Here is a 14,256-nt window from a genome sequence, read left to right on the forward strand (position 1 = left end):
TTGCTTCTGGGGGACACAGGGCTTGGGGCCAGGCCCCCATGAAAACCTATGAAAATACACCTTGCCTTGGGAGCTCTCACTCACTTCGGGATGCTGACACAGGGCTCTTAGATCCAGGCTGTGTGTCCGTCTCCTGAGCGCCAAGCTAAAGCCAAACCCTCCTCCCCTTGCACACAGGGCCAGCCACCCTGCAGAATGAAGGGGAAGAGGTTTGCGCCCTTAATCTGGTCCCTGGGAAACCAGAGAGGCAGCTAAAGCCAGGAACAGGCAGGGTTCCAAAACAGACAGAGTGTCGGGGTGACTGGAGGGCCGAACAAGCCCTGAACAGATGTTTTCAGGGAGGAGGCTGCACGCCGATACAGATCTGACTCTCCACGCCGGCCCAGCCCAGGCAGGATTCCCAGTTACATCCTGGCTGCAGTTTGGCCGGTAGGCCGGACCTCAGATGGACATACCTTGGACGTGCTGCACAGGCCAGGCCTGGGGGCCAGCAGGGGTGGACCCCCCCACATCGGGGCACCTGGGAGAGTGGCTCCTGCAGCTTTGAAGAGCTCCCCAAGTGTAACTTAGCGCAAAGCTGAGAGCAGGCTCCAGAACTGATTCTAGAGCCGGCTGGACCAGGAAGCAGTTGTGCCCAAGGGCAGAAACGGCTCTTTCACCCCCAGCCCTGCTGGCACCTGACCAGCTGCCTAGAACCAACTGCAGGCGCTCAGCATTGCTTTGTCGCTTTCATCTCCCTTACTCTTGTGCCCGGGAGATCAAGAGGCAGGGGCGTGCTCTGAGGCCTGCCTGTGGCTGCCTTCCCCCTCCATGCCGAGGAGAATTCCCCCGGGGTTGGGCAGGCCTGGAAGCGTCCGTGCAGCACACTGAATCCGGCTCTGACAGGTGTGGGCCCCCTCCCCACTCCCCCCACCATGCAGGTGCATCAGACTCATGTCAGCCAGCCCTGGGATCCCAGCACCCTGCTGGCAGAGCCCCAGCCCTGAGGTGGAAGATCAGCATGGCACCATATGGCCTTGTGAGCACCGCTACAAGACCAGGTCCGGCATCCGTAAAGCCCGGCCTGCACTCATGTGGCTCCACCGTGTCCACAAGGCAGGTCCCACAGACCTAGGCTTAGTGTGGAGCGTAGACAGCCCCTGGGTGCCCCCTGGGTTCTATCTGCCATCAAGGGGCTGGAGTGGGGGGATGGATTCTGACACTTCAGAAGCTCTGAATCCTTTGGGCCCTCCAAAGGAGGCTGTCCCACCAGGGGCCTGGTCTGGACACGCCTGGTATTTCTACCAGAAAGATAACAACCCGTCAGGACTTTTCACTGGTCGCAAAGAGGCACAACCTGTTTTCTTTCCTCCGCCGCTCCCCTGCAACGTGCACGTTCCTGCAGGGCGCTGCATTTCTCCGAGGCAGGGAAACAAGTTCTCTTAGTGCAATTAACTAACCTGTATTTTATCTTCCTCTCTGGCTGGTGAGGCCTCGACTCTAGCTAGCACTTGCCTCCGTACTGACGGACCACAGACACCTGCCACTAGTCCAGGTTTATTGTTTGAGAAGTCTGGCATGGAAATCAATGCCGACAGTTCTTTGAGGTCCTTTCTCGACCCAGAACACGGATGCAAATGGCTCTGTCCTGCCCCTGCTATATGACGTGGAGCATTGCCGGGGGTTTGTTCTTCACCGTCGCTGTGATGAGTCCCGGTTTCTTGTGCATTTGCTGGAGGGCAGCCATGGCTCGAAAGTACTTGTGCTGGTAACACAAAACAAGATCGAGGTCCTAAAAGGGCTTTGGTCCTTCGGGACTCTAGCTACGAGGCAGAGACGGTTACTGGCGCCAGCACAAACTGACTTTCCCCAGTTTCACGCTGGTTGGAAAAGTTGTCCTGGTCAGGAACCCGGGAGCGGCCAAAGCTGCTCCTAGTCCAGTAACCCGGCTCCAGCCCGTCCCACCTGATTCAGAGGGGGCAAGAAACCCGCTAGTGGGCAGCTATGGGATACCCTGTCCCAGGGACAGTCTTCTCCGAACCCCCATCAGCTGAGGGTTGGTTGGGGGGTTTGGCTGAAATCCATGAAGCCTGGTTGTGGCCACTACTATAACATGGTGGCCAGCACCCCGGCAGGCCTTGTGCCCAGCAATGCTCTGCCCTGGCCCTCCCCTTCTCCAAGGCTCCTCAAACAAACGCCACACTGCCTCTCAGCCAATCACAGCCCGTCTTGGAGGTGGGCTTCTGATTCACGTAAAGTTGTAAAACACAGTCGCAAAAACACACCTCTCCCGGGCAGGGCCCCTCTTCCCCGAGTGACTGCCCTTCCCACTGCCTGAGCAGCTGCAGGGCCAGGTCTGGTTTCGTTCCCACCCCCTGAAGGAAAAGCAAACCTTTGAGGAGGGTTATTTCACCCAGCCCCGACTCCCCGCATGAGACCTGTCCCTGCAATTCCCTTTCTAGCTCTGAACCCCCTCGGATCCTTTCAATCCTGCTGCTTCTGGCCACCCGGCACCGTCCCTGTGTCAGTCTCAGAGGGGCCGGCCGCCCTGTCACAACTGCCAGTATCGATGTCCAGTCTTATTCCGCTCAGCTCTTGGCGTCAGAGAGATCTGATGGGAGCCAATCCCCCAGGCTATGCTAGTGACAGTTTTAAACCCCTCGTACTGCGCGTCTTCACTGCAATATTGAGCGGGTGGATCTGGTCACAGAGCCCAGATTCTTCATAAGAACATAAGAACGGCCGCACTGGGTCAGACCAAAGGTCCATCTAGCCCAGTATCCTGTCTGCCGACAGTGGCCAGCACCAGGTGCCACAGAGGGGGTGGACCGAAGACAATGATCAAGTGATTTGTCTCCTGCCATCTCTCTCCAGCCTCTGACAAACAGAGGCCAAGGACACCATTTTATCCCCTGGCTAATAGCCTTTTATGGACCTAACCTCCATGAATTTATCTAGCTTCTCTTTAAACTCTGTTATAGTCCTAGCCTTCACAGCCTCCTCTGGCAAGGAGTTCCACAGGTTTGCCCCCACGGTCTGTGCTACCCTGGTGAGAACACCTGCCCGAAATCAGACAGCTGGCACTGTCGGGTGTGCCCCACTGGATTTTGCCAGGCACTGGGTTTACACCTGGGGTATGTCTACACGACAGAGTTTTGTCAGAAAAAAGGCCGTTTTTCCGACAAAACTTGAGGAACATCCACACTGCAATCACATTCTTCCAAAAGAAAATGGAAAGAAGAGAGGGGTTTTCTGACATTGGCAATCCTCATTCTACAAAGAAGCAGCCTGTTTCTGAGAGAGCTCTTTCGCAAAAAGGCGTGTGTGGACGGGGAAGAGGGAGTTCTTTCGGAAGAAGAGGAAAGAGGAAAAAGCACCGGTGCCCTGGCGGCCTGTGACGGCGCGTTGGGGTCCCCCGTCTCCTGCACCCCGAAATGGCACAAACAGACTGCACCAGCCGGTGGACTAGAGGAAGTTTATTGCCTCTCCAGGATACAGATGTAGTCTGGTCACAGAGCAGGGCTAGGATGCCTCAGGCCCCCTTGAGATGGGGGAGACTGGGCCCCTAAACTCCAGACTCTTTCCCTAGGCTCTCCTCCATGCTCCCAGACAGTAACTAACTAAAATCCCTTCCAGCCCTGCCCCCCAGTCAGGGCAGCATTCCACCTTCCTTTGTTCCTCTCCATGGGGGGTGTCTGGCCACTGGTTCAACAAGTTTGGCATTACCTTTGCATAGTGAGGTTTTCCCTGCTGGGTCTTGCTCCAGACAGCAGGGGTCACCACAGCCCAGCAAGTACCCCCACTACGTCACAGTGGCCACTCCGTCCATAGCAATCCCAGCTGAAATGCGGGAGCGTCCATTCAGTGAGCATGCTCTCCTTTGAAAAAGCAGATCGCGTTTTCGATGTGCTTTGGCAGTGTGGACGCTCTCTTTCGGAAGACGTTTTTGGAAGATCTCTTCCGAAAAAAGCTTCTTCCGAAAGAAGTCTGCAGTCTAGACATAGGCTTGGTTTCCTGGTTGCTCCCCAGCACAGAAATGAAATGAGAATTTCCGGGCCGAGCCAGAGAGCAGCAAGACTTTCACGGGCTTTGTTAAACATCACAGTAAGAATCGTCCTCCACAGTAACCTGCCAGTGGCACCCTACTGCCTGGCGCTCCCAGCACCCTCCAGGCCATAGGTAGTCCTGTTGGCTCTTTATTATGAGACCCTGCCCCACACCTCCGCAGAAGTGCCAAAGCAAGCCAAGCGACACTGGCTGGATCCTCAGCTGGGTAAGTCAGTGCAGCGCCCCTAGCCTCAGTGTCATTTACACCGACTTACGCTCTGGCCCCTAAAGTCAAGTGCTAAGTGCCTGAAGACGGTCCGAGTTCATCCCGGGGCATGTGGCCGCCACACGCCAGCCCCTGGGATTGGAGAGGGGGCAGTGAACGGGCTGCAACCTGCTCAGTGTGCTGCAGCACTGAACGGGGGCTACTTTTCCAGGGTCCTGCCAGTGCCCCACCCTGCACACAGGGCGTTTACCCACAAAGGAAAAGTCCAGCAACGGGGTTGCACCCCTGGCAGATGCTGACAAACCCACTTGCGGACCTTGCGGCTGCGCACAGATTCACCCTACCTTCTGATCAGTCTTCATTTTGGCATTGTAGAAGGCGGTGGAATCTGGACAGGATGGCAGGACCTCCCCCTGCAGCCGGTCAAACCGCTCCTGCTCATCTTCATCCTGGGAGGGGAAGGAGAGAAGCCAGCTGTCACCAGGGACACGTCTACACTGCAGCGCTATTCCGAAATAACACAGTGCGCGTCTACACTGCAAGTCGTTAATCCAAAATAACAAAGTGGCATCTACATTGCAAGCCATTAATCTGAAATAACAAAGTGCGTGTCTACACTGCAGCGTTATTCAGAAATAACACAGTGCGCGTCTACACTGCAAGCCATTAATCCGAAATAACAAAGTGCATGTCTACACTGCAAGCCATTAATCCTAAATAACAAAGTGCGTGTCTACACTGCAGCGTTATTCTGAAATAACAAAGTGCATGTCTATACTGCAAGCCATTAATCCGAAATAACAAAGTGCACGTCTACACTGCAAGCCATTAATCCGAAATAACAAAGTGCATGTCTACACTGCAAGCCATTAATCCGAAATAACAAAGTGCGTGTCTACACTGCAGCGTTATTCTGAAATAACAAAGTGCACGTCTATACTGCAAGCCATTAATCCGAAATAACAAAGTGCACGTCTACACTGCAAGCCATTAATCCGAAATAACAAAGTGCGCATCTACATCGCAAGCCCTTATTTTGAAATAATGCCAAGCTGAAGGATTTCTTACTCCGAGTTCTGTAACCCTCTGTCAAAGCTGTTCCCCGCTCTGGCATGACGAATGCAGAAGTTGGGGGCCCATAAGAGCGCTCAAGATCTTGCCTTTACAGGCTCTGGTAAGAAAAAACTTCCTCCCCAAATCCTAAAAACCCAGATTTTGGGGAATCCGTTGCCACCACGCAAGTAATTCCAAGAAGCCCAGTGAAGCGATCACTTGGGAAAGCCCCTCCCGAAGGTCAATCTCTCCCCCTACCCCAACCTCCATTGCTTGGAGTTGGGAAAAACAGAGGGACTCCACAGACAACAATGGACTCTGCCCTTGTAAGGACACATCAATCAACCAATCCTGGTTAAGGAAGAAAACAATCCTTTATTATCAACACAAAACTACAGTTGCAAGCTTAGTAAAGTGGCTAGATGGGAAGAGCCACCAACTGATATAGATACTCAGGGAGAGCTTAGTTACAAAAAGGTAAAAAAAAAAAAACCCAAGTAACAAGCTCAGACATTATTTCCACATCCCCAACCAAGGAAAACAATCAATCCTGACGGACTAGCTAAACTATTCGCTACTTACACCTTGTAAGAAGTCCGTTCTGGGAGGGAGCAGTGTCTCCCATCTTCCTTAATATGTGGGAGAAACCGCTCTGCCTCAGACAAAGAACAGAGAGGAAAACCCCTCTCTTCCAGTTTGAAATTCCTACCCGCATTGTTGCTGGCTGACCACCCTGAGTCTGTCGCCCTGACAGTTCATCTCGAGAGGTATGCTGTCTGCCAGGGGCCCGTATCCGAGATGTTACGGAGGCATCGTCGAGGATTATTCGGCCCTCTGACTACTACCCCATGCTACTCATCCATGTGGGCACAAATGATACTGCCAGGTGTGACACTGAGCGGATCAAGCGTGACTACAGGGCTTTGGGAGTACAGGTGAGGGAGTTTGGGGCACAGGTGGTATTCTCTTCGATCCTTCCTGTCAGAGGTAGGGGCCCGGGCAGAGAGAGGTGCATCCTGGAGGTGAATGCCTGGCTGCGAGGATGGTGTCGCCAGGAGGGCTTCGGCTTCCTTGACCACGGGGTGCTCTTCCAGGAAGGACTGCTTGGCAGAGATGGAGTTCACCTTTCCAGGAGCGGGAAGGCCTTGTTTGGACACAGACTGGCTAACCTTGTGAGGAGGGTTTTAAACTAGGTTCGACGGGGACAGGTGAGCAAAGCCCACAGGTAAGTGCTGAATGTGCGGGACTGGGAGATGGGTTGGAAATGGGGGGGACTACGGCCTATAATGGCAAGGAGAAAGGAGGGTCAGGGCACAACAGGGAGGCAAGATCAAATCAGTATCTTAGATGCCTATATACAAATGCGAGAAGTATGGGTAATAAGCAGGAAGAACTGGAATTGCTAACAAATAAATACAACTTTGATATCATTGGTATTACAGAAACCTGGTGGGATGGGACGCACGATTGGAATGTTGGTATGGAAGGGTACGGCTTGCTCAGGAAGGACAGACAGGGAAAAAAGGGAGGAGGGGTTGCCTTGTATATTAAAAATGTACACACTTGGACTGAAGTGGAGATGAACATAGGTGATAGCTGTGTAGACAGTCTCTGGGTTAAGCTAAAAGGGGTAAAAAATGAGGGTGATGTCATGCTAGGAGTCTACTACAGGCCACCTAGCCAGGTGAAAGAGGTGGATGAGGCCTTTTTTAAACAATTAACAAAACTATCCAAAGCCCAAGATTTGGTGGTGATGGGGGACTTCAACTATCCAGACATATGTTGGGAAACTAACACAGCGGGGCACAGGCTATCCAATAAGTTTCTGGACTGCATTGGAGACAACTTTCTGTTTCAGAAGGTTGAAAAAGCTACTAGAGGAGAAGCTGTTCTGGATTTGATTTTAACAAATAGGGAGGAACTAGTTGAGAACTTGAAAGTGGAAGACAATATGGGAGACAGTGATCATGAAATAATAGAGTTCATGATCTTAAGGAAAGGTAGAAGGGAGACCAGCACAATTGAGGTAATGGATTTCAGGAAGGCAGATTTTGATAAGCTCAGAGAACTTGTAGGTAAGGTCCCATGGGAAGCAAGACTGAAGGGAAAAACAACTGAGGAGAGTTGGAAGTATTTCAAAGGGACGTTGTTAAGGGCCCAAAAGCAAACAATTCCGCTGTGTAGGAAAGATAGAAAATATGGCAAAAGACCAGCTTGGCTTAACAAGGAGATCTTGCATGATCTCAAAATAAAAAAGGAGTCATATAAAAAATAGAAAGTAGGACAAATAACAAAGGATGAATATAAGCAAGCAACACGGGAATGCAGGGGCAAGATTAGAAAGGCAAAGGCACAAAATGAGATCAAACTAGCTACAGGCATTAAGGGAAACAAGAAGACCTTTTATAAATACATTAAAAGCAAGAGGAAGACCAAGGACAGGGTAGGCCCACTGCTTAGTGAGGAGGGAGAAGCAGTAACAGGAAACTTGGAAATGGCAGAGATGCTCAATGACTTCTTTGTTTCGGTCTTCACCGAGAAGTCTGGAGGTGTGCCTAACGTAGTGAATACAAGCAGAGAGAGGGTAAGTTTAGAAGATAGGATACACAAAGAACAAGTTAAAAATCACTTAGGAAAGTTAGATGTCAGCAAGTCACCAGGTCCTGATGAAATGCATCCCAGGATACTCAAGGAGCTGATAGAGGAGGTATCTGAGCCTTTAGCTATGATCTTTGAAAAATCATGGCAGACAGGGGAGATTCCAGAAGACTGGAAAAGGGCAAATATTGTGCCCATCTATAAAAAGGGGAATAAGAACAACCCAGGAAACTACAGACCGGTCAGTTTAACGTCTGTCCCAGGGAAGATAATGGAGCAGGTAATTAAGGAAATCATATGCAAACACTTGGAAGGTAATAAAGTGATAGGGAATAGCCAGCATGGGTTTGTGAAGAACAAGTCATGCCAAACTAATCTGATAGCTTTCTTTGATAGGATAACGAGCCTTGTGGATAAGGGAGAAGCGGTGGATGTCATACACCTAGACTTTAGTAAGGCATTTGATACGATCTCGCATGATATTCTTATTGATAAACTAGGCAAATATAACTTAGATAGGGCCACGATAAGGTGGGTGCATAATTGGCTGGATAACCGTAGTCAGAGAGTTGTTGTTAACGGTGCTAAATCCTGCTGGAAAGGGATAACAAGTGGAGTTCCGCAAGGGTCTGTTTTGGGACCCGTACTGTTCAATATCTTCATCAATGATGTAGATATTGGGATAGAGAGTACGCTTATTAAGTTTGCAGATGATACCAAACTGGGTGGGGTTGCAACTTCTTTGGAGGATAGGGACATAATTCAAAATGACCTTAGCAAGTTAGAGAAATGGTCAGAGGTAAACAGGATGAGGTTTAATAAAGAGAAATGCAAAGTGCTCCACTTAGGAAGGAACAATCAGTTCCATACATACAAGATGGGAAGCGACTGTCTAGGAAGGAGCATGGCGGAAAGGGGTCTAGGGGTCATAGTGGACCACAAGTTGAATATGAGTCAACAGTGTGATGCTGTTGCAAAAAAAGCAAATATGATTCTAGGTTGTATCAACAGGTGTGTTGTAAGCAAAACTCGTGAAGTCATTCTGCCGCTCTACTCTGCACTAGTTAGGCCTCAGCTGGAGTACTGTGTCCAGTTCTGGGCGCCACATTTCAAGAAAGATGTGGAGAAATTGGAAAGGGTACAGAGAAGAGCGACAAGAATGATTAAAGGTCTAGAGAACATGACCTATGAAGCCAGGCTTCATGAACTGGGCTTGTTTAGTTTGGAAAAAAGAAGATTAAGGGGGGACATGATAGCGGTTTTCAAATATCTAAAAGGGTGTCACAAGGAGGAAGGAAAAAATTTGTTCCTCTTGGTTTCTGAGGACAGGACAAGGAGTAATGGGCTTAAAGTGCAGCAGGGGAGGTTTAGATTGGACATTAGGAAAAAATTCCTAACTGTCAGGGTGGTCAAATATTGGAATAAATTGCCAAGGGAGGTGGTGGAATCTCCTTCTCTGGAGATATTTAAGAACAGGTTAGATAGACATCTGTCAGGGATGGTGTAGATGGAGCTTGGTCCTGCCTTGAGGGTGGGGGCTGGACTCGATGACCTCTCGAGGTCCCTTCCAGTCCTATAATTCTATGATTCTATGATACCTGGCTAGGTGCAGAGGACATTAGTTAACCCCTTAGTCACCAGGTGCTGGTCAGCATTCCTGATTATGACACCCCCATTTCACGAGGAGTAAGGGAAGTCGGAGGAAGAGTGTTCCTCCTTTGGCTTCCTGCTGTATGGACAGTGCCTAAAGCTGAGTGAAGCTATTTTGACTGCAGCTGTGCAGCTGATGTAGCTGAAGTTGTGTATCCTAATTCGACTTCTGCCCTGTAGAGTAGACGTGCCCAGGGTGACTGGCTCCTTTGGAGGGAACTGGGGCCAGCCCCACTTCTGCTGCAGCCCAGCCTGAGGAGCAGGTCAAAAGGGCCAGGTGTAAGCATGGCGAACCCAAGGAAACACAGTGGCTGTGTCTAGACTGGCCAGTTTTTCCGGAAAATCAGCCGCTTTTCCAGAAAAACTTGCCAGCTGTCTACCCTGGCTGCTTGAATTTCCGCAAAAGCACTGACCTCCTACTGTCTGAAATCAGTGCTTCTTGCAGAAATACTATGCTGCTCCCGTTCTGGCAAAAGTCCCTTTTGTGCAAAACTTTTGCACAAAAGGGCCAGTGTAGACAGCTCAGATTTGTTTTGCGCAAAAAAGCCCCGATCGCAAAAATGGTGATTGGGGCTTTTTTGTGCAAAAGTGCATCTAGATTGGCCACGGACGTTTTTCCGCAAAACGTGCTTTTGCGGAAAAGCGTCCGTGCCAATCTAGACACTCTTTTCCGAAAATGCTTTTAACGGAAAACTTTTCCGTTAAAAGCATTTCTGGAAAATCATGCCAGTCTAGACGTAGCCAGTGATAGAGCCACAGGGAGCAGTGTGGGAAGCCCTGAGACAGAGGTTGAGAGAATCTGGGAGAAGTCACCAGAGTTCCTAAGGAGGGCAGGGAAGCCTGGTACGGAGCAGGCCCTCTGGGGAGGGGCCCAAGAAGCTGTGCTCAGCCTCAGACACTGCCAGGAGGGTGTAGGGCAGGGAAATGCGCCAGAGCCCCAGAGAAGTGGACACGTCACTTTGGGGACATTGAATTGGATTCTTTAGTGGGATTTTGGTGACCCTGGAAAGGGCTGGAGCTGTACGTGAGCTGGCCAGAGGGCTGAGTGACCCGGGACAGCTGCAGAAACAGACCAGCTGTCAAAACGGGGGGAGGGGGGGCGAAATGTCTGCCATGCTGTGCTCTGACTTCAGGGGGCGCTCTGCTAGTGAATGCGCCCCATGACACCAATCCTATACAGGCTGAACCTCTCTAGTCCAGCACCTTGGGACCTGGCCGGTGCCGAACCAGAGAATTTGCCAGACCACAGGAGGTCAACATTGTCTAGCAGCATGCCCAACACTGCCCCGGCTGGCTGGGCTCTGAGAAGACATCTAGGGGTCAGTTAGAGCTAAGGAACAGCACAGAGCACTGAGAGCCAGGCCTGGCAGCTGTAAACTTTATGGGACGGCGGGAACTTGGCCATGTCCATAATAAGTGGGAACCCACCTAACTAAACTCACAGATAGTCCGGCACTCTCTGGTCCGGCACCAGAGAGGTTCAGCCTGTATGAGCAAGGAAGGATTAGAGAGGAGGATGCCAATGCAAATGGAAGAGCTGATTCGCTTATCAGTTCGGGGCAAGGTAGGCCCTTCCCATCTCCTGGGCTACTTCACTCAGTGTGACCTTGGGGGCCAAATCAGAGGTTAGAAAGACAAGGACAGGAGAGAACTCTCCCCTTTTCGGTGCCTGGGGTACGCCAGGAATCCTGGGCAGTTTACAAGTGGCCTGTCTGTCAGCATCTAGACTCTGACAGGAGGTTCCATCGTTTCTCTAATGGCCAGCAGGCATAGGCAAGGACCGACCCCGCCTCTCCCCACAGCCGTGCTCTCTCGATAGCTCCATCCTAGACAGCCTTTTCGCCACCACCGGCTGGAAGAACCACATGGGGCTTCTCAGAGCAGGAGAAGGACTAATTGGCAGGGTCCAGAGTCTAAGGTCACCTCTGCCCGGTGGGTTTTGACTCACTGGAGCCGGTGGACAGACATCCACCTACGCATCTCTCTGCAGAGCGCTCTCCTTCAGTGCCCCTCTTCTAAGCTCTCCTCCTACCACTTCTCCCGCATGGAGAGCATCAGGACCGTGAAGAGAAACGTGCACTGGAAAGAGACCCAGCTTGCTTCAATCTGACAGGGATTGTGTATTGGTGTTGGGTTGGATGGTGGGCTCCAGTGAGTCCCCTCGGGCATATTCTGAGTCTTTTAATGAACATGGCAGTCAAGTTCATGGACAATATGAGACGGGAGGGGCCAGAACGTGGGTGTCGTGTTACTGGATTTTGAGGGGAGCAGGCAGATCACTGCTGAGCAATAGACAAGGAATGCTCAGGCAATAGACATGCTAATGAGCAAAGCTCCCGGGAACAATGGATCTCTGAAGGCCAAAGACAAACCTGGCCACTGACCATGTGACTCTCTCCAGCTTGGAAGAAGCCAGGAGGGGATATAAATAGGCCATGTGGCTGACTCCATCTTGGGGCTCAGCTCAGCACTTCATCCCAGAGGCAAGAGTGCAGGGATCGAGGAGCCGGAAAGAACTGTGGCGCCATCCTGACGTAGGATGTACACCACAGACTTTTAAGCCAGCAGTTATAACATCTCTGCTGCCAGCCTGCATCGAGAACTGGGAGATTCGATGCATGTAATGTATGGTACTTTAACAACCTTACTCTGGCGCTTTTCTTTCTGGTAGTAATAAACCTTTAGATATTAGATTCTAAAGGATTGGCTCAGCGTGATCTTGTGGGTAAGATCCAGAGTGTAAATTGACCTGGGATCTGTGGCTGGTTTCTTGGAACTGGACAGAACTTGTTCGGGGAAGGTGAGATTGGGCTCTAAAACCCCTCACCTATGTATGAGGCCCGGGGCCATCTGGGGCACGGATATTGCTGGGGTGTCGGAGGGGTTTTGCTTGTGAGGCTTCTGGCTGGCCAGGCAGGCAGCTGAAGCGCTCTGTGGAACTGGTCTGTGGCCTGTTTGGGAGGGTCTCCAGTCTGGGGTTGTAAGGAGCCCCGAGTTTGAGCAATTCGCCCTGAGCGGACACCCTCAGCTGTGCCCAGACCCGGCCCGGTCTATCACAGTGGGCAATGGACTTAAATCTACAGCGTGACCATCCGTGGGTGCGTGGCTCTTTAAGAGGGGCCGGGAAGCCAGCTGCTCAGCTGAGCTTAAGGAAAAGCAGCTGGGCCTTTTCAAGAGGGAGACAGCAGCCGGGGTGAGCCTTCCAGGGACAAGGGTAGGGAAAGGTTTTGGGGAGAGGGGAAATAATGAGCCTGGTCAGAAGCACCCTGAGTTGTGGGCTAGAGAAGCCACTTGCCGGAACCCTGAAAAGTCCACAGCTGAGTCAAGGTGGCGGGACCTATAGTATTAAGGCCTGTGTTTGAATCGTGGGCTAGGGATGAAGCTTGTCTCCAGGGGAGAACAGGAAGGGTGAGAGGCTGTGGGTGTCATGGGGTTTAGAAGCCCAGGCTGTAGGGGAAGACAGGCCCATGGGGTGCTGCAGAAGCATGCTTGTCCAGAAGGGGGCGCTACAGGGCAGGCAGCCGTAGGAGACGGCTACCTTGCAGCAAGGGGTCGGAAGCATTCAATTAAGATTCAATATGGGCAAAATGGAAAATGGCTCCAAGTCGGAAGGAAAGATCAAATCCACCAATGCAAACCGAGGGCGGCAGGCCGGGCGGTGTTCCCACAGCGAGAGAGCTGGGACTTGCTGGGCAGGGAAAGCAAAGCAGCTGCACGCTGGGCTGGATTGACAGGGGCCTCCTCCGGATGTAAACTCACCACATCAAAAGTGCGAGGGAGCTGCACGATTTCTGCACCTTTGGGGCTCGAATCTAAAGGAGGATCCGGGGTGGAAACCGCTCAGGAAGCCAACGTGGGGAAAGGTTGGGATTCCGCGTAAGGAGTCCAGCGGTAGAATGGACACTTCAAGGAGGTGCCTGGTGGACTGGGCTTTCAGAGACGGTAAACAACAGCACAGAAGAAGCCAGGGCCTCTGAACTGCCGACTCTCAGCTGCATGTGTAATGCCAACAGGCGACACCGAACCTGGGACCTCTGTGGCTTACTGCACGAGCTTCTGCAGCTAGAGCTAAGAGCCAGCTGGCCACGGGTGATTGGTGCAGCCGGGGACCCACCCCAACTCAATCATCCCGCCAGGGCTTTGTCAAGCCGAGACTTAAACACCTCTAGGGATGGAGATTCCACCCCCTCCCTAGGGAACCCAGCCCAGCGCTTCACCACACTCCTAGGGAAATAGTTTTTCCTAATATCCAACCTAGACTCCCCCACTGCAACTTGAGACCATTGCTCCTTGTTCTGCCACCTGCCACCGCTGAGAACAGCCTCTCTGCATCCTCTCTGGAACCCCCCTTCAGGGAGTTGAAGGCTGCTCTCAAATCCCCCCTCACTCTTCTCTTTTGCAGAGTAAAGAAGCCCAAATCCCTCAGCCTCTCCTCATAGGTCATGTGCTCCAGCCCCCTCTTCATTTTGGTCGCCCTCCGCTGGACCCTCTCCAATGCGTCCACATCCTTTCTATAGTGGGGGGCCAGAATTGGAGGCAATACTCCAGATGTGGCCTCACCAGAGCCGAATAAAAGGGAATAATCACTTCTCTAGATCTGCCGGCAGCGCTCCTCCTAATGCACCCTAATATGCTGTTAACCTTGTTGGCTACAAGGGCGCCCTGTTGTCTCATATCCAGCTTCTCATCCACTGTCATCCCTT

At 51.7% G+C, this 14,256-nt stretch overlaps 1 protein-coding gene across 7 annotated transcripts in view; it reads right to left on the reverse strand.

Moving 5' to 3' along the window:
- Positions 1-1,523: 1,523 nt before the first annotated feature.
- Positions 1,524-14,256, reverse strand: part of KIF9 (kinesin family member 9) — a 54,266-nt gene continuing 41,533 nt past the window's right edge. For 6 of the 7 annotated variants that reach the window (XM_075922988.2, XM_075922986.2, XM_075922987.2 and 3 more), the window contains 2 exons: positions 4,597-4,701; positions 1,524-1,744 (listed from right to left, as the gene is read on the reverse strand). In XM_075922988.2, the coding sequence (XP_075779103.2) occupies positions 1,637-1,744; positions 4,597-4,701 (213 nt within the window). In that variant the 3' untranslated portion in view covers positions 1,524-1,636. The remainder of the gene's footprint in view (positions 1,745-4,596; positions 4,702-14,256) is intronic. The other variant, XR_012902148.2, reaches the window with a different exon arrangement.

This window comes from Pelodiscus sinensis, chromosome 2 (genome assembly GCF_052426305.1).
Source record: "Pelodiscus sinensis isolate ZL-2025 chromosome 2, ASM5242630v1, whole genome shotgun sequence".
Taxonomy (NCBI): Eukaryota; Metazoa; Chordata; order Testudines; family Trionychidae; genus Pelodiscus; species Pelodiscus sinensis.